This window comes from Camellia sinensis, chromosome 9, assembly GCF_055761805.1.
Source record: "Camellia sinensis isolate YWXY chromosome 9, ASM5576180v1, whole genome shotgun sequence".
Classification (NCBI taxonomy): Eukaryota; Viridiplantae; Streptophyta; class Magnoliopsida; order Ericales; family Theaceae; genus Camellia; species Camellia sinensis.
The window spans coordinates 191,937,085-191,956,722 of record NC_138969.1 but is presented as its reverse complement, the minus strand read 5'-3'; the positions used below and the strand labels follow the sequence as shown (position 1 = coordinate 191,956,722).

Genomic DNA, 19,638 nt, shown 5'->3' with positions numbered 1-19,638 from the left:
ATTAAATACTTTTGCCAGCATTGTGACACTCAGGCAATAAGTTCTCCAACCCAGTATACTGCAAACACCATGTTCAAAGTTCATGATACTATCAAACAAAACAGCATCCACCTTGGCGAAGTCTCAGGTTTTGAAAAAGAACAAACGCCTATGGCTGCAACTAAAAAACATTGCATTTCTGTGTTTTTCAGTTGCAGCCATAGTCTTTAGTTCTTTTTCAAAACCTGGGATTTCGCCGCGATGAATGTTGCTTTGTTTGATAATATCATGAACTTTAAACATGGTGTTTGCAGTATACCGGGTTGGAGAACTTATTTTTGAGTGTCACGAAGATGGCCAAAGTATTAAATTATAAAAAATAATCTCACCCGCTATCTTCAATATAATGGCCTTGCCTACTTCCACCACAACTCTTACATTCACTACGGCGATAATTAGGCTTTTTTTTATTTTTATTTTTATTGTGATTAGTGTTTCCAAAATTAACAATTTTGTTTGTTTTTTTTTTTTGCTTTATCGCAAAACATTGCCGACTCAGAGACACTAACAACAAAACTTTGTGCTGCGTTCCAGATTTTTATCCTTGTTTTTTCTATGTTGCTACCCAAATCAAAAAATACGAGAATTTGTTTATGCGAGTTTTAATTTTTATATATTTATTTTATGTTTTGTAACATGGGTAACATGCACGAATTTTTGTAGGAAGGGTCTTGTCGAATTCCATCGAGATCCCAAGAATTTAAGCAGATGATAGGCTTTTGAACAATATACAACATTTGATGTTTGCGTTTCCATGGCTTTTGAACAATATTTTGATGATTTTGTTTGTAATCCAACAATATGTACACTGTAAGCTGCTGCTAGGCTCCATGGTTGTCTCCTTGGATTGGTTTTTTTTTTTTTGTGTTTTTTTAATACTGCCTTAAGCTGTTGAGGGGCTCCAAGATTGTTTGATGTCATGTTCATCCATGGCCCACAACCTTGGAGCCCATCAACAGCTTACGGCAATATAAAAAAAAAAAAAAAAAATCCCTGACCACAACCATAGAGCCCCAGCAGCAACTTACAACAATACATATTGTTCGATTAAAAACAAAAATATCAAAATATTGTTTACAAGCCAAGGAAATAAAATATCAAATGTTGCATATCGTTCAAAAATCTATCATTTGCTTGAATTCTTGAGATCATGCCAGAATTCGACAAGCCCATCCTAGAAAAATTCGTGTATATTAGTCATATTACAAAACATAAAATAAATATATAAAAATTAAAACGAACATCAACAAATTCTCGTATTTTTTTATTTGGGTAGCAACATAGAAAAAATAAGAATAAAAATCTAAAAAGCAGCACGAAGTTTCTTGTCAGTGTGCCTGAGACGGGAACGTTTCTGCTATAAACCAAAAAAAAAAAAAAAAAAAAAAAAAAAAAACAGAACAAAATAATTAAATTTGAAAACACAAAGCACAGTAATAAAAAGAAAAAAACTTGATTACTGCCATAGTAAATATAGGAGTTACAGTGGAAGTAGGAAAAACCATTATATTGAAGATTGCAGATGAGACCATTTATATAATTAAATACTTTGGCCATTATCGTGAAACTCAAAAAATAAATTTTGCAACCCGGCATACGGCAAACACCATGCTCAAAATTCATAATATTATCAAACAAAGCAGCATTAACCGCGGTGAAGTCCTAGTTTTTGAAAAAGAACTAAAACCTTTGGCTGCAACTCAAAAATGAAGTATCCTTGTGTACAAAAGTGCATTGTTTTTCAGTTGCAGTCATAGGCTTTAGTTGTTCTTCAAAACCTAAGACTTCGCCAAGATGAATGTTGCTTTCTTTGATAGTATCATCAACTTCGAACATGGTGTTCGCAGTATACCGGATTCGAGAACTTATTGTTTTGAGTGTCACGAAGCTAGCAAAAGTATTTAATTACAAAACAAATTCTTTGATAATTAGGTTTTTTTTTTAACTGTGATTAGTGTTTCCAAATTTAACTATTTTGTTCTTTTTTTTTTTTTTGGTATATAGCAAAAACGTTGCTGGCTCAGGCACACTGACAAAAAACTTCGTGCTGCATTTCTAGATTTTTATACTTATTTTTTCTATGCTGCTACCCAAATCAAAAAATACGAGAATTTGTTTGTGTGTTTTAATATTTATATATTTATTTTATGTTTTGTAACATGGCTAACATACACGAATTTTTGCAGAAAGTGTCTTGTCGAATTCCACCGAGATCCCAAGAATTCAAGCAGATGATGGACTTTTGAACTATATACAACATTTGTTGTTTTTGTTTTCATGGCTTTTGAACAATATTTTGATGGTTTTGTTTGTAATCCAACAATATGTACTGCCGTAAGCTGCTGCTGGGCTCCATGGTTGTGGTCATGGATTTTTTTTTTTTTTTAATGCTGCCTTAAGTTGCTGATGGGATCCAAGGTTGTGGGCCATGGATGAACAAGACATCAAACATGGCCCACAACCTTGGAGCCCATCAGCAGCTTATGGCAGTATAAAAAAATACACATGAAAAAAAAAAAAAAATCCATGACCACAGCCACGGATCCCAGCAGCAGCTTACAATAGTATATATTGTTCGATTACAAACAAAACCATCAAAATTTTGTTCAAAACCCATGGAAACAAAAACATCAAATGTTGTATATTGTTTAAAAGTCTATCATCTGCTTGAATTCTTGAGATCATGCCAAAATTCGGCAACCCCATCCTAGAAAAATTCGTGTATGTTATCTATATTACAAAACATAAAATAAATATATAAAAATTAAAACTCACAAACAAATTCTCTTATTTTTTTTATTTGGACAGCAACATAGAAAAAATAAAGATAAAAATCTGGAAACGCAGCACGAAGATTCTTGTGAGGGTGCCTGAGATGGTAACATTTCTACTATAAACCAAAAAAAAGAAAAAAAAAACGAACAAAATAATTAAATTTGAAAACACAAATCACAGTAATAAAAAGAAAAAAACTTGATTACTGCCATAGTAAATATTGAAGTTACAGTGGAAGTGGGCAAGACCATTATATTGAAGATAGCGGATGGGACAATTTTTATAATTAAATACTTTGGCCATCTTCGTGACACTCAAAAAATAAATTCTGCAACCCGGTATACAGCAAACACCATGTTCAAAATTCATCATATTATCAAACAAACCAGTATTCACCGCGGCGGAGTCCTAGTTTTTGAAAAAGAACTAAAACCTTTGGCTGCAACTGAAAAATGAAGTATCTTTGCGTACAAAAATGCATTGTTTTTCAGTTGCAGCCATAGGCTTTAGTTGTTTTTCAAAACCTAGCACTTTGCCAAGGTGAATGTTGCTTTGATAGTATCATCTACTTTGAACATGGTGTTTGCAGTATACCAGATTGAAGAACTTATTGTTTTTCTTTTTTTTTTTTATACTGTGATTGGTGTTTCCAAATTTAGCTATTTTGTTCGTTTTTTTTTTTTTTTTGGTTTATAGCAAAAACGTTGCCGGCTTAGGCACACTGACAAGAAACTTCATGCTATGTTTTCAGATTTTTGTACTTATTTTTTCTATGTTGCTACCCAAATAAAAAAATACAAGAATGTTTCTGTGTTTTAATTTTAATATATTTATTTTATGTTTTGTAACATGGCTAACATACACGAATTTTTGTAAAAAGGGTTTTGTCAAATTCTACCGAGATCCCAAGAATTCAAGCAGATGATGGACTTTTGAACAATATACAACAATTGATGTTTTTGTTTTCATGGCTTTTGAACGATATTTTGATGGTTTTGTTTGTAATCCAACAATATGTACTGCCGTAAGCTGCTGCCAGGCTCCATGGTTGTGACAATGGATTGTTTTTTGTTTTTGCTTTTTTAATACTACCTTAAGCTATTGAGGGGCTCCAAGATTGTTTGATGTTTGTTCAACCATGCCCCACAACCTTGGAGTCCATCAGCAGCTTAAGGCAATATTAAAAAAACATGACCACAACCATGGAGCCCAGCAGCAGCTTGCAACAGTACATATTGTTCAATTACAAACAAAACCAAAAAAATTATGTTCAAAAACCATGGAAACAAAAACATCAAATGTTGTATATTGTTTAAAAGTCTATCATCTACTTGAATTCTTGAGATCATGCCAGAATTCGACAAGCCCCTTCCTAGAAAAATTCGGCTATGTTATATACATTACAAAACATAAAATAAATATATAAAAATTAAAACTCACATCAACAAATTCTCGTATTTTTTTTATTTGGATAGCAACATAGAAAAAATTAGGACAAAAACCTGGAAACGCAACACGAAGTTTCTTGTCAGTGTGCCTGACACGGCAACGTTTTTGCTATAAACAAAAAAAAAACAAAATAATTAAATTTGAAAACACAAATCACAGTAATAAAAGGAAAAAAACTTGATTACTGCCATAGTAAATATTGGAGCTACAGTGGAAGTGGGCAAAACCATTATATTGAAGATAGCTGATGGGACCATTTTTATAATTAAATACTTTGGCCATTTTCGTGACACTCAAAAAATAACTTCTACATCCCGATATATTGCAAACACCATGTTCAAAATTCATGATATTATCAAACATGGGCAGCATTCACCGTGGCAAACTCCTAGTTTTTGAAAAAGAACCAAAACCTTTGGCTGCAACTGAAAAATGAAGTATCTTTGTGTACAAAAATGCATTGTTTTTCAGTTGCAGCCATAAGCTTTTGTTGTTTTTCAAAACCTGGGACTTTGCCAAGTTGAATGTTGCTTTCATGGTATCATCAACTATGAATATGGTGTTTGCAGTATACCAGGTTGGAGAACTTACTGTTTTGAGTGTCACGAAGCTGGCAAAAATATTTAATTATAAAAATGATCCCACACGCTATCTTCAATATAATGGCCTAGCCTACTTCCAACGCAACTACTACATTCACTACGACGATAATTAGGTTTTTTTTTTTTTTTTTACTGTGATTAGTGGTTCCAAATTTAACTATTTTTTTCATTTTTTTTTTTGTTTATAACAAAAACGTTACCGACTCAGACACACTGACAAGAAACTTCGTGCTGCATTTTCAGATTTTTATACTTATTTTTTCTATGTTGCTACTCAAATCAAAAAAATACACGAATTTGTTTGTGTGTATTAATTTTTATATATTTATTTTATGTTTTGTAACATGGCAAGCATACACGAATTTTTGTAGAAAGAGTCTTGTTGAATTCCACCGAGATCTCAAGAATTAAAGCAGTTGATGGAATTTTGAACAATATACAACATTTGATGTTTTTGTTTTCATGGATTTTGAACAATATTTTGATAGTTTTGTTTGTAATCCAACAATATGTACCGTCGTAAGCTGCTGCGGGGCTCCATAGTTATGGTCATTGATTGGTTTTTTTGTGTTTTTTTAATACTACCTTTAGCTATTGAGGGGATCGAAGATTGTTTGATGTCTTTTTCATCCATTGCCCACAACCGTGGAGCCAATCAGAAGCTTACGGCAATATAAAAAATACACAAAAAGGAAAAGAAAAAAAAATCCATGATCACAACCACGGAGCCCAACAGCAGCTTACCACAGCACATATTGTTCGATTACAAACAAAACTATCAAAATTTTGTTCATAAGCTATGGAAACAAAAACATCAAATATTGTATATTGTTCAAAAGTCTATCATCTGCGTGAATTCTTGGTATCTTGCCAGAATTCGACAAGCCCTTTCCTAGAAAAATTCGCGTATGTTATCCATATTACAAAACATAAAATAAATATATAAAAATAAAACTCACATAAACAAATTCTCATATTTTTTTATTTGGATAGCAACATAGAAAAAATAAGAATAAAAATCTGGAAACGTAGCACGAAGTTTTTTCCCAGCGTGCCTGAGCCGACAACATTTCTGCTATAAACCAAAAAAAAGAATAAACAAAATTATTAAATTTGAAACCACAAATCACAGTAATAAGAGAAAAAAAAAAAAAAAAAAACCTGATTATTGGTATAGAGAAAGTAGGAGTTGCAGTGGAAGTAGGCAAGGCCATTATATTGATGATAGCGGATAGGGCCACTTTCATAACTAAATAATTTGGCCATCTTCATGACACTCAAAAAATAAGTTCCGCAACCCGATATACTGCAAACACCATGTACAAAGTTCATGATATTATCAAACAAAGTAGCATTCACCGCGACGAAGTCCTAGTTTTTGAAAAATAACTAAAGCTTTTGGCTACAACCGAAAAATGAAGTATCTTTGTGTACAAAAATGCATTGTTTTTCAGTTGAAGCCATAGGCTTTAGTTCTATTTCAAAACTTGGAATTTCGCCAAAGTGAATGCTGCATTGTTTGATAGTATCAACTTTGAACATAGTGTTTGCAATATAACGGGTTGGACAAAGAGTGTCACGAAACTGGCAAAAGTATTTAATTATAAAAACGATTCCACCCGCCATCTTGAATATAATGGCATTGCCTACTTCCAACGCAACTCCTACATTCACTATGCCGATAATTAGGTTTTTATTTTTATTTTTATTTTCATTTTTACTGTGATTAGTGTTTCAAAATTTAAATATTTTGTCTGTTTTTTTTTTTGGTTTATACAAAAACATTGCCGACTCAGGAACACTGACAAGAAACTTCATGTTGCGTTTCCAGATTTTTGTACTTATTTTTTCTATGTTGCTACCCATATCAAAAAATACGAGAATTTGTTTGTGTGTTTTAATTTTTATATATTTATTTTATGTTTTGTAACATGACTAACATACACGAATTTTTGTAGAAAGTGTCTTGTCGAATTCCACTGAGATCCCAAGAATTCAAGCAGAAGATGGACTTTTGATCAATACACAACATTTGATGTTTTTGTTTTCATGGATTTTCCACAATATTTTGATGGTTTTGTTTGTAATCCAACAATATGTACAGCCGTAAACTGCTGTTGGGCTCCATTGTTGTGGCCATGGATTGGTTTTTTTTTTTGTGTTTTTTTAATATTGCCTTAAGTTGTTGAGGGGCTCCAAGATTGTTTGATGTCTTGTTCATCCATGGCCCATCAGCAGCTTACGGCAGCATAAACAATACACCAAAAAAGAAAAAAAACAATTCGTGACCACAACCACGAAGCCTAGCAGCAGCTTACAACAGTACATATTGTTCGATTACAAACAAAACCATCAAAATTTTGTTCAAAACCCATAGAAACAAAAACATCAAATGTCTATCATCTGCTTGAATTCTTGAGATCTTGCCAGAATTCAACAAGCTCCTTCCTAGAAAAATTTGTGTATGTTATCTACATTACAAAACATAAAATAAATATATAAAAATTAAAACTAACATAAACAAATTCTTGTATTTTCTTATTTGGATAGTAACATAGAAAAAATAAGGATAAAAATTTGGAAACGCGGCACAAAGTTTCTTGTCAGTGTGTCTGAGATGGCAACGTTTCTGCTATAAACCAAAAAAAAAAAAAAGAACAAAATAATGAAATTTGAAAACACAAATCACAGTAATAAAATAAAAAGAACCTGATTATTGGCATATTGAATGTAGGAGTTGTACTGCAAGTAAGCAAGGCCATTATATTGATGATAGCGGATGGGACAATTTTTATAATTAAATATTTTGGCCAGCTTCGTGACATTCAAAAAATAACTTCCGCAACCCGATATACTGAAAACACCATGTTCAAAGTTCATGATACTATTAAACAAAGCAGGATTCACCGCGGCAATGTCCTAGTTTTTGAAAAAGAACTAAAACCTTTTGCTGCAACAGAAAAATGAAGTATTTTTGTGTACAAAAATGCATTATTTTTCAGTTGCAGCCATAGATTTTAGTTCTTTTTCAAGACTTGGGACATTCCCAAGGTTAATGTTACTTTGTTTGACAGTATTATCAACTTTGAACATGGTGTTTGCAGTATACCGAATAGGAGAACTCATTGTTTTGAGTGTCACGAAGCTGGCAAAAGTATTTAATTATAAAAACAATCCCACCTGCTATCTTCAATATAATGGCCTTGCTAACTTCCAGCGCAACTCCAACATTCACTACGCCGATAATTAGGTTTTTTTTTTTTTATTGTGATTAGTGTTTCCAAATTTAACTATTTTGTTCACTTTTTTTTTTTGGTTTATAGCAAAAACGTTGCCGGTTCAGGCACACTAACAAGAAACTTCGCGCTGCGTTTACAGATTTTTATACTATTTTTCTATGTTGCCACCCAAATCAAAAAATACGAGAATTTCTTTATGAGTTTTAATTTTTATATATTTATTTTATGTCTTGTAACATGGCAAACATACGTGAATTTTTGTAGAAAGTGTCTCGTCGAATTCCTTTGAGATCTCAAGAATTCAAACAGATGATGGACTTTTAAAAAATATACAACGTTTGATGTTTTTGATTTCCAGGATTTTGAACAATATTTTGACGGTTTTGTTTGTAATTCAACAATATGGATTGCTGTAAGCTGCTGCTGAGCTCCATGGTTATGGTCATGGATTGATTTTTTTTTGTGTTTTTTTAATATTGCCTTAAGTTGTTGAGGGGCTCCAAGATTGTTTGATGTCATGTTCATCCATGGCCCACAACTGTGGAGCCCATCAGCAACTTACGACAATATAAACAATACACACACACACAAAAAAAAAATCCATGACACAACCACGGAGTCCAGTAGCAGCTTACAACAATACATATTGTTCGATTAAAAACAAAACCATCAAAATTTTGTTCTAAAGCCATGGAAACAAAAACATCAAAGGTTGTATATTGTTCAAAAATCTATCGGCTTGAATTTTTGGGATCTTGCCAGAATTCGACAAACCCCTTTCTAGAAAAATTCGTGTATGTTATCCATATTACAAAACATAAAGTAAATATATAAAAATTAAAACTCACATGAACAAATTCTCATATTTTTTTATTTGGATAGCAACATAGAAAAAGTAATGATAAAAATCCGAAAACGCAACACGAAATTTCTTGTCAGTGTGCCTGAGCCAGGTAAGGTTTCTGCTATAAACCAAAAAAAAAAAAAAACAAAATAATTAAATTTGAAAACACAAATCACAATAATAAAAGAAAAAAAACCTGATTATTCACATAGTGAATGTAGGAGTTGCAATGGACGTAGGCAAGGCCATTATATTGATGAGACTGGATCGGACCATTTTTATAATTAATTATTTTGGCCAGCTTCGTGACACTCAAAAATAAGTTCTGTAACCTAGTATACTGCAAACACCATGTTCAAAATTCATGATATTATCAAACAACCAGCAATCAACGCAGCGAAGTCCTAGTTTTTGAAAAAGAACTAAAGATTTTGGCTGTAACTGAAAAATAAAGTTTCTTTGTGTACAAAAATGCATTGTTTTTCAGTTGTAGCTATAGACTTTAGTTCTTTTTCAAAACCTGGGACTTCGCCAATGTGAATTCTTTTTCAAAACCTGGGACTTCGCCAATGTGAATGTCACTTTGTTTGACAGTATCGACTTTGAACATGGTGTTTGCAGTATACCGGGTTGGAGAACTTATTGTTTTGAGTGTCACAAAGCTGGCAAAAGTATTTAATTATAAAAACGTTCCCACCCGCTATCTTCAATATAATGGCCTTGCCTACTTCCAGCACAACTCCTACATTCACTACGCCGATAATTAGTTTTTTTTTTTTTTTTTTTTACTGTGATTAGTGTTTCCAAATTTAACTATTTTGTTCTTTTTTTTTTTTTTTGGTTTCATGCAACAACATTGCCGGCTCAGGAACGCTGACAAGAAACTTCGTGCTACGTTTTTAGATTTTTATACTTACTTTCTCTATGTTACTACCCAAATCAAAAAATACGAGAATTTGTTTGTGTGTGTTTTAATTTTTATATATTTATTTTATGTTTTGTAACATGGCTAACATATACAAATTTTTGTAGAAACGGTCTTGTCGAATTCCACCGAGATCCCAAGAATTCAAGCAGATGATGGACTTTTGAACAATATAAAACATTTGATGTTTTTGTTTTCATGGATTTTGAACAATATTTTGATGGTTTTGTTTGTAATCCGACAATATGTACTGCCATAAGCTGCTGTTGGGCACCATAGTTGTGGCCATGGATTGTTTTTTTCTTTTTTGTTTTTTTAATACTGCCGTAAGCTGTTGATGGGCTTTAAGATTGTTTGATGTCTTGTCCATCCATGGCCCAACACTTTGGAGCCCAACAGCAGCTTTCAACACTATAAACAAAATAAAAAATAAATAAATCCATGCCACAACCATAGAGCATAACAGCAGCTTACGTCAGTACATATTGTTCGATTACAAGCAAAACCATCAAAATATTGTTCAAAAACCATGCAAACAAAAACATCAAATATTGCATATTGTTCACAAGTCTATCATCTACCTGAATTTTGGAATCTTGAAAAAATTCGACAAGCCCGTTCCTACAAAAATTCGTTTATATTAGCCATATTACAATACATAAAATAAATATATCAAAAAACTCACATAAACAAATTTTTGTATTTTTTGATTTGGGTAACAACATAAAAAAAATAACAATAAAAATCTAAAAACGCAGCACGAAGTTTCTTGTCAGTGTTTTCAATATAATGGCCGTGCCGGCAACGTTTCTGCTATAAACTAAAAAAAAGGAACAAAATAGTTACATTTGAAAACACAAATAAAAAATAACAATAATAAAAAAAATAAAACTAATTATTGGCATAGCGAATGTAGTAGTTGTAGTGGATGCAGGCACGGCCATTATATTGAAGATAGCGGATGAGACCATTTTTATAATTAAATACTTTGGCCAACTTCGTGACACTCAAAAAAATAAGTTGTCTAACCCAGTATATTGCAAACATCATTTTTTAGTTGTAGCCAGACTTTAGCTATTTTTCAAAACCTCGGACTTCACCACGGTGAATGTTGCTTTGTTTGCAGTACATTGAGTTGGAAAACTTATTGTTTGAATGTCACGAAACTGGCCTAAGTATTTAATTATAAAAATGATCCCACCCGTATCTTCAATATAATGGTCATGCCTACTTCCACCGTAACTCCTACATTAACTACGCCGATAATTAGATTTTTATTTTTATTTTTACAATAATTAGTGCTTTCACATTTAACTATTTTGTTCCTTTTTTTCTTGGTTTATAGAAAAAATGTTGCCGGCTCAGGCAAACTGACAAGAAACTTCGTGCTGCGTTTCCGGATTTTTACCATTATTTTTTCTATGTTGCTACCCAAATCAAAAAATACGAAAATTTGTTTATGTCTATTTTAATTTTTATATATTTATTTATGTTTTGTAACATGGCTAACACGAATTTTTGTACGAAGAGACTAGTCGAATTCCATCGAGATCCCAAGAATTCAAGCAGATGATAGACTTTTGAAGAATATACAACATTTGATGTTTTTCAGTCCATGGCTTTTGAACAATATTTTCATGGTTTTATCTGTAATCCAACAATATGTACTGCCGTAAGCTGCTGCCGGGCTTCATGGTTGTGGCCATAGACTTATTTTTTTTAGTTTTTTATTTTTTGTGTTTTTTTTAATACTGCTTTAAGCTGTTGATGGGCTCCAAGATGTCTTGTTCATCCATGGCCTACAACCTTCAGTAGCTTACGGCAGTACAAACAAAATACACACAAAAAAAAAAACCAATCCGTGGCCACAACTATAAAGTCCAGCAACAGCTTACGACAGTATATATTGTTGGATTACAAAAAAAAAACCATTAAAATATTGCTCAAAAGTCTATCAACTACTTGAATTCTCGAGATCTTCTAAGAATTAGACAAGCCCCTTCCTACAAAAATTCGTGTATTAACAGCCATATTAAGGTACATAAAATAAAAATATAAAAATTGAAACTCACATAAACAAACTCGTATTTTTGGATTGGGTAGCAACATAGAGAAGAATAAAGATAACAATCTGGAAACGCAGCACGAAGTTTCTTGACAGTGTGCCGGAACCAGCAGCGCTTCTGCTATAAACCAAAAAAAAAAAAAAAAAAACCCGAACAAAATAGCTAAATCTGAAAACACAAATCACAGGAATAAAAAAAAAAAAAAAAAAAACTTATTATTGGCATAATAATTGTAAGAGTTGCAGTGGAAGTAGGCAAAACCATTATATTAAAGAAAGCGGATAGGACCATTTTTAAAATTTAATACTTTAGCCAGCTTCGTGACACACAAAAAATAAGTTCTCCAACCAAGTATACTGCAAACACCATGTTCAAAATTCACTATATTATCAAACAAACCAGCATTCACCGCGGCGAAGTCCTAGTTTTTCAAAAAGAACTAAAGCTTATGGCTGTAATTGAAAATTGAAATATCTGTGTGTTAAAAAATGCTTCGTTTTTCAGTTGCAACCATAGGCTGTAATTCTTTTTCAACACCTGGGACATTGCCAAGGTGAATATTGATTATTTGATAATATCATGAACTTTGAACATCATGTTTGTAGTATACCGGGTTGGAAAACTTATTGTTTGAGTGTCACGAAACTGGCAAAAGTATTTAATTATAAAAATGATCCCACCCGCTATCTTCAATATAATTGTCTTGAATACTTCCACCGCAACTCCTACATTCATTATGCTGAAAATTAGTTTTTTTTATTATTATTATTTTCTCTGTGATTAGTGTTTCCAAATTTAACTATTTTGAGTGTTTTTTTTTTTTTTGATTTATAGCAAAAACGTTGCCGATTCAAGCACACTGACAAGAAACTTCGTGCTACATTTCGAGATTTTTATCCTCATTTTTTCTGCTGCTACCCAAATCAAAAAATACGAGAATTTGTTTATATGAGTTTTAATTTTATATATTTATTTATGGTTTGTAACATGGCTAACATACACGAATTTTTGTAGGAAGGGTCTTGTCGAATTCCACCGAGATCTCAAGAATTCAAGGAGAAGATAGACTTTTGAACAATATACAACAATTGATGTTTTTTTTTCCGTGGTTTTTCAACAATATTTTGATGGTTTTGTTTGCAATCCAACAATAAGTACTGTCGTAAGCTGCTACTGGGCTCTATGATTGTGGCCATAGTTTGGTTTTTTTCTTCATTCTTTTTTTTAATGTTGTCGTATGCTGCCGAGGGGCTTCAAGATTGTTTGATGTCTTGTTCATCAATGGCCGACAACCTCGGAGCCCATCAGTAGATTACAGCATTATAAAAAATAAAAAAATAATAAAAACGCCAATCCATGGGCACAATCATACATTACAAACAAAACCATCAAAATATTGTTTAACAGCCATTAAAACAAAAAAATCAAATGTTGTATGTTGTTCAAAAATCTATCATCTGCTCGAATTCTTGGGATCTTGGAAGAATTCGACAAGCCCCTTCATACACTAATTTGTGTATGTTAGCCATATTACAAAACATAAAATAAATATATAAAAATTAAAACTCACATAAACAAATTCTCATATTTTTTATTTGGGTAGCAACATAAAAAAAATAAGAATAAAAATTTGGAAATGCAGCACAAAGTTTCTTATTTGTGTGCTTGAGTCAGCAACGTTTTTGCTATAAACCAAAAAATAAAATAATCAAAATAGTTAAATTTAAAAACCCAAATCACAATAAAAGGGGAAAAAAAAAAAACCGATTATCGACATAGTGAATGTAGGAGTTGCGGTAGAGGTAGGCAAGGTCATTATATAAAAGATAGCGGGTGGGATCATTTTTCTAATTAAACACTTTGGCCAGCTTCGTGACATTCAAACTATAAGTTCTCCAACACGGTATACTGCAAACACCATGTTCAAAATTCATGATATTACAAAACAAAGCAGCATTTACCGCGGCGAAGTCCCAAGTTTTGAAAAAGAATTAACGCCTATTGCTGCAACTGAAAAACGATGCATTTTTGTACACAAAGATACTTCATTTTTCAGTTGCAACAATAGGCTTTCATTCTTTTTCAAAACCTGAGTCTTCGCCGAGGTGAATGTTGCTTTGTTTGATAGTACTATTAACTTTGAACATGGTGTTTGCAGTATACCAGGTTGGAAAACTTACAGTTTCAATGTCACGAAGCTAGCCAAAGTATTTAATTATAAAAATGATCCCACCAACTATCTTCAATATAATGGCCTTGCCTACTTCTACCGCAACTCCTACATTCACTATGTCGATAATCAGGTTTTTTTTTTCCTTTTGCTGTGATTTCTGTTTTTAAATTTAAATTTAACTATTTTGATTGTTTTATTTTTTGATTTATAGCAGAAACGTTGCCGGCTCAGGCACACTGTCAAGAAACTTCGTGCTGCGTTTTCAGATTTTTATTCTTATTTTTTCTATGTTGCTACCTAAATCAAAAAATACGAGAATTTATTTATGTGAGTTTTAATTTTTATATATTTATTTTATGTTTTGTAACATGACTAACATACACGAATTTTTGTACGAAGGGTCTTGTCAAATTCCACTAAGATCCCAAGAATTCAAGCAGATGATAGACTTTTGAACAATATATAGCATTTGAAATTTTTGTTTCCTTGGCTTTTGAACAATATTTTGATAATTTTGTTTGTAATCCAACAATATGTACTGCTGTAAGCTGCTGCAGGGCTCCATGGTTTTGGCCTTGGATTAGTCTTTCTTTTTTTTTTTGTGTTTTTTTAGTACTGCCTTAAGTTATTAAGGAGCTCCAAGATTGTTTGATGTCTTGTTCATCCAAGAACCATAACCTTGGAGCCCATCAGCCGTTTACGGCAGTACAAACAAAACAAACAAAAAAAAATACCAATCCATGGCCACAATCATAGAGCAAAGCAGCAGCTTACGACAGTACATATTGTTCAATTATAAACAAAACCATCAAAATATTGTTCAAAAGTCATGGAAACAAAAACATCAAATGTTGTATAGTCTTCAAAAGTCTATTATCTGATGTTTGCATTCTTGGGATCTTGTAAAAATTCGACAAGCCCCTTCCTACAAAAAATCGTGTATGTTAGCTATAATACGAAACATAAAATAAATATAAAAAAATTAAAACTTACATAAACAAATTCTCCTAATTTTTATTTGGGTAGCAACATAGAAAAAGTAAGGATAAAAATCTGGAAACGCAGCACGAAGTTTCTTGTCAGTGTGCCTGAGCCAGCAACGTTTCTGTTATAAACCCCCCAAAAAAAAAACAAACAAAATAATTAAATTGGAAAACACAAATCACAGTAATAAAAGAAAAAAAACCTAATTATTGTCGATAATAAGGTTTTTTTTTACATTTTTTTTTATTTTTACTGTGATTAGTGTTTCCAAATTTAACTATTTTGTTTTTTTTTTTTTTTTGGTTTAGAGCAAAAATGTTGCCGGCTCCAGCACACTAACAATAATCTTCGTGTTGCGTTTCCAGATTTTTATCCTTATTTTTTTCTATGTTGCTACCCAAATCAAAAAATACAAAAAATTATTTGTGTTTTAAATTTTCCATTTTGTAACATGGCTAACATACAAGAAGGGGCTTATCTAATTCCACAAAGATCCCAAGAATTCAAGCAGATGGACTTTTGAACAATATACAACATTTGATGTTTTCATGGATTTTGAACAATATTTTGATGGTTTTGTTTATAATCCAACAATATGTGCGGCAGTAACGTGCTGCTGGGCTCCATAGTTGTGGCCATGGATTGGTTTTTTTTTTTTTTTTTAATACTACCTTAAGCTGTTGAGGGGCTCCAAGATTGTTTGATGTATTGTTCATCGATGGCCCACAACCTTGGAGCTCATCAGCAACTTATGACAATATAAACAAAACACAAAAAAAAAAAAAAACAATCCATGGCCACAACCATAGAACCCTGCAGCAACTTATGCCAGTACATATTGTTCCATTACAAACAAAACCATCAAAATATTATTCAAAAGCCAGGGAAACAAAAACATCAACTGTTGTATGTTGTTCAAAAGTCTATCATCTACTTGAATTCTTAGGATCTTGGAAAAATTCGACAAGCCCCTTCTTACAAAAAATCATGTATGTTAGCCATATTACAAAATTTAAAATACATATATAAAAATTAAAACTCACAAACAAATAAAGATAAAAATCTAGAAACACAACACGAAGTTTCTTGTCATCGTACCTGAGTCGGCAACGTTTCTGCTATACAAAAAAAACAAACAAAAAAACAAAAAAAAAACGAACAAAATAATTAAATTTGAAAACACAAATCACAATAATAAAAGAAAAAACACCTGATTGTTGGCATAGTAAATGTAAGAGTTGCAGTGGAAGTTGGCAAGGCCATTATATTGAAGATAACAGATGGGATCATTTTTATAATTAAATATTTTGGCCAACTTCATGACACTAAAAAAGATAAGTTCGCCAACCCGATATACTGCAAACACCATGTTCAAAGTTCATGATATTATCAAATGAAACAACATTCATCGCGGCAAAGTCCTAGCTTTTGAAAAAGAACTAAAACCTATGGCTGCAACTAAAAAATGAAATATTTTTGTACACAAAATAAACTGTGTCCCTACATGTTAACAAACAAAAAAAAAAAAAATCAAATAAAAAAAGTCACGAAAAAAAAAAAGTTTTCCAACCTAGTATACTGCAAACACCATGTTCAAAATTTATGATATTATCAAACAAAGCAACATTCACCATGGCAAAGTCCTAGTTTTTGTAAAAGAACTAAAGCTTATGGCTGCAACTAAAAAATAAAGTATTTTTGTACACAAAGTAACATTGTCCCTACATGTTAACAAAAAAAATAAAATACAATCAAATAAAAAAAGTTACGAAAAAATAATATGAATAACAAATAAAATTTAAAAAAACTAACAAAAATTATACCTCTACTCTTGACCTGACTTCAATTGGACATCATTACATAGATGGTAAAATAGGCTAATCACACAGGTATAGGCCTGATAGTTGGGAGGTTTGTTAATCGACACAAAGTGTTCAACCATTCTTTTCAAAACTCTCATATCATTCTTTAAGCCCCGGTCCCGATAGGAAACTAAACAAGTAATAGTAAATGGATAAAAAAAATCAAACACAGCATTTGGAGATTTTCGTGGTACTCATTATTTACCAATTTGCCTATAAAAGTATTGATAAACAAATTTTCTTTAAAAAAAAAATAATTAAATTGATAACAATAATAATAATATTTGAAAACAAAGAAACCAAAAAAGATGCAAAACATGAACCTGAAAACAGCAAAGAAATTATATGCTCTTGAAATAATCTTCGACATGTCGTAACTATAATTCCATATGGGTATTCCAGGCTTGGACGCCAATACAAAAAATAAATCAAAGTATTGATAAACAAATTTTCTTTAAAAAAAAAATAATTAAATTGATAACAATAATAATAATATTTGAAAACAAAGAAACCAAAAAAGATGCAAAACATGAACCTGAAAACAGCAAAGAAATTATATGCTCTTGAAATAATCTTCGACATGTCGTAACTATAATTCCATATGGGTATTCCAGGCTTGGACGCCAATACAAAAAATAAATCAAATATCTTCTCAGTCACAGACAACATTGCATTGCTCCGTATATTCAGGAAATAGGGTTTCAAGATTGAACGATCATCATAGCCCTTAGCCTTTAGTGATAATCAAATGTTAAGCAAAGGATTTCCTCTTGAAAACGTTGACAAAAAGTTAAGTAAGACGGAGAGTATGCATGTTGTTGAACGTCGTATATCATACTAAAAGAAAACATAAATATTAATATTACTATTAGTTCAATAGAATTTACAAAAATATCAGAAAAAGAAAAACAAAAATATAAAAACAACCCCTTCTATGACACCCTAAATCTGCCATTGAGAGAGAAGCAACAATTGTAAGTTTGAGAACAGCAACAAGGAGGGCAACATATATATACACATACAAAGTGAAGATTGCCCAAACTTCACTCCTCCAAATATTGGCACAATTTTGGCTAGACAAGAATCTTACACAGAAGATGCAGTTGAAATTTTTTTGATGCTACACTAGCTGCAGGAACCAAGCAAAAACGAAGTAAGAGAGAGTAACAGAGATGATGAAATGGGTTTGAAATGTTGACTGAAATTTTAGGTACAGAAGAAAAGAGAGGAAGAGACTGCGGGTTTGAAATGTCTCTTTCATCTTCACTCCGAACTTCACTCCTCCAAATGTTGGCTTACACAGAAGATGCAGTTGAACATTTTTTGATGCTACACTAGTTGCATGAACAAGGTGAAGGGGCAGTAAGAGAGAGAAACCAAGATGATGAAGATGATAAAATGGGTTTGAAATGTTGACTGAAATTTTAAGCAAAAAAGAAAAGAGAGGAAGAGATTGAGGGTTTGAAATGTCTCTTTCATCTTCATTCCAAACTTCACTCCTCCAAATGTTGGCTTACACAGAAGATGCAGTTGAACATTTTTTGATGCTACACCGGTTGCATGAACAAGGTGAAAGGCCAGTAAGAGATAGAAACAGAGATGATCAAAATGGGATTGAAATGGTGACATTTGGAGGAGTGAAGATGAAAGAGGGCAATCTCTACCTTTTATGTGTACAGTGTTGTCAAAGGCGCGCCTAGGCGCAGGGCGAGGCAAGGCGCACCATCTGCGCCTGTCGAGGTACCAGGCGTCAACCTAATCGACCTAATCAAAGGCCTCGTAATCATAAAGGATTACGACTCAGGGACCATATGAGCCAAATAGGGCTCAGATAACCCTAATCGAAGTCGCCTATTCCTGTCTTCCTCTTCCTCTGCGACTACGATCAAGTTCGATCAACTTCGCAGGTTCGATTAGGGTTCGCAGGTTCTACTTCGATCAACTTCGCATGTTTCAACTTCGATCGACTTCAGCTCTGTGATTCGTCTTCGATCGCAGGTTCTCCCCTTCCCCTTCTTCTTCGTCTTCGAACTCGACTTCTCTGTGATTTAATTTTTTTTTTCTTTTATTTTTTTTTGAACTGTTTTGCTTTTATTTATTTTTTTTTTCTTTTATTTTTTTTTTCAACTGTTTTGCTTTTATTTTTTTATTTATTTTTTTTTTCCTACTGTTTTGCTTTAATTTTTTATTTTTTTATTTTTTTTTTTATTATTTGAGTTGAGTCTGAAAAAAAATAGGAAGCCTAAAATTGATTATGATAAATAAATTAATTAATTAATTAATTAATTCATAAATAAATAAATAAATTAATTAATTGATTATGATAAATAAATAAATAATTTTTTTTTCAATTATTTGACTTTCATAACCCTGATTAACAAATAAATAAATAAATTAATTCATACATAAATAAAAAAATAGATATAATACATTCATTATGATTATACTGAAATTGATTCATCATTATACTGAAATTAATTAATTCACCTTTAATTAAAAAAATAGAAAATTGACTCATAACATTAATTAATTCATACATTACATACATTACAAGAAAATTAAATGTAACATAAGAATGAATGTAATGGAATGTAATGTACATTAATTAATTAATTCATCATTAATTAAAAAAATAGAAAATTGATTCATACATTACATACATTAATTAATTCATCACATA

The 19,638-nt window shown here is 31.9% G+C and overlaps 1 protein-coding gene and 1 long non-coding RNA gene across 2 annotated transcripts in view; both read right to left on the bottom strand.

The window, feature by feature from the left end:
• The window catches only part of LOC145798919 (uncharacterized), a 43,800-nt gene that overhangs the window by 4,708 nt on the left and 19,454 nt on the right, over window positions 1-19,638 (bottom strand). The window contains exon 5 of the mRNA XM_082888288.1: window positions 16,195-16,211. Coding sequence (XP_082744414.1) covers window positions 16,195-16,211 — 17 coding nt within the window. The remainder of the gene's footprint in view (window positions 1-16,194; window positions 16,212-19,638) is intronic.
• Window positions 6,437-10,651, bottom strand: LOC145798917 (uncharacterized). Its single transcript, XR_014340793.1, has 2 exons — window positions 9,504-10,651; window positions 6,437-9,468 (listed from the first exon to the last, which is right to left on the bottom strand). It is a non-coding gene; the product is annotated as an uncharacterized LOC145798917 (long non-coding RNA).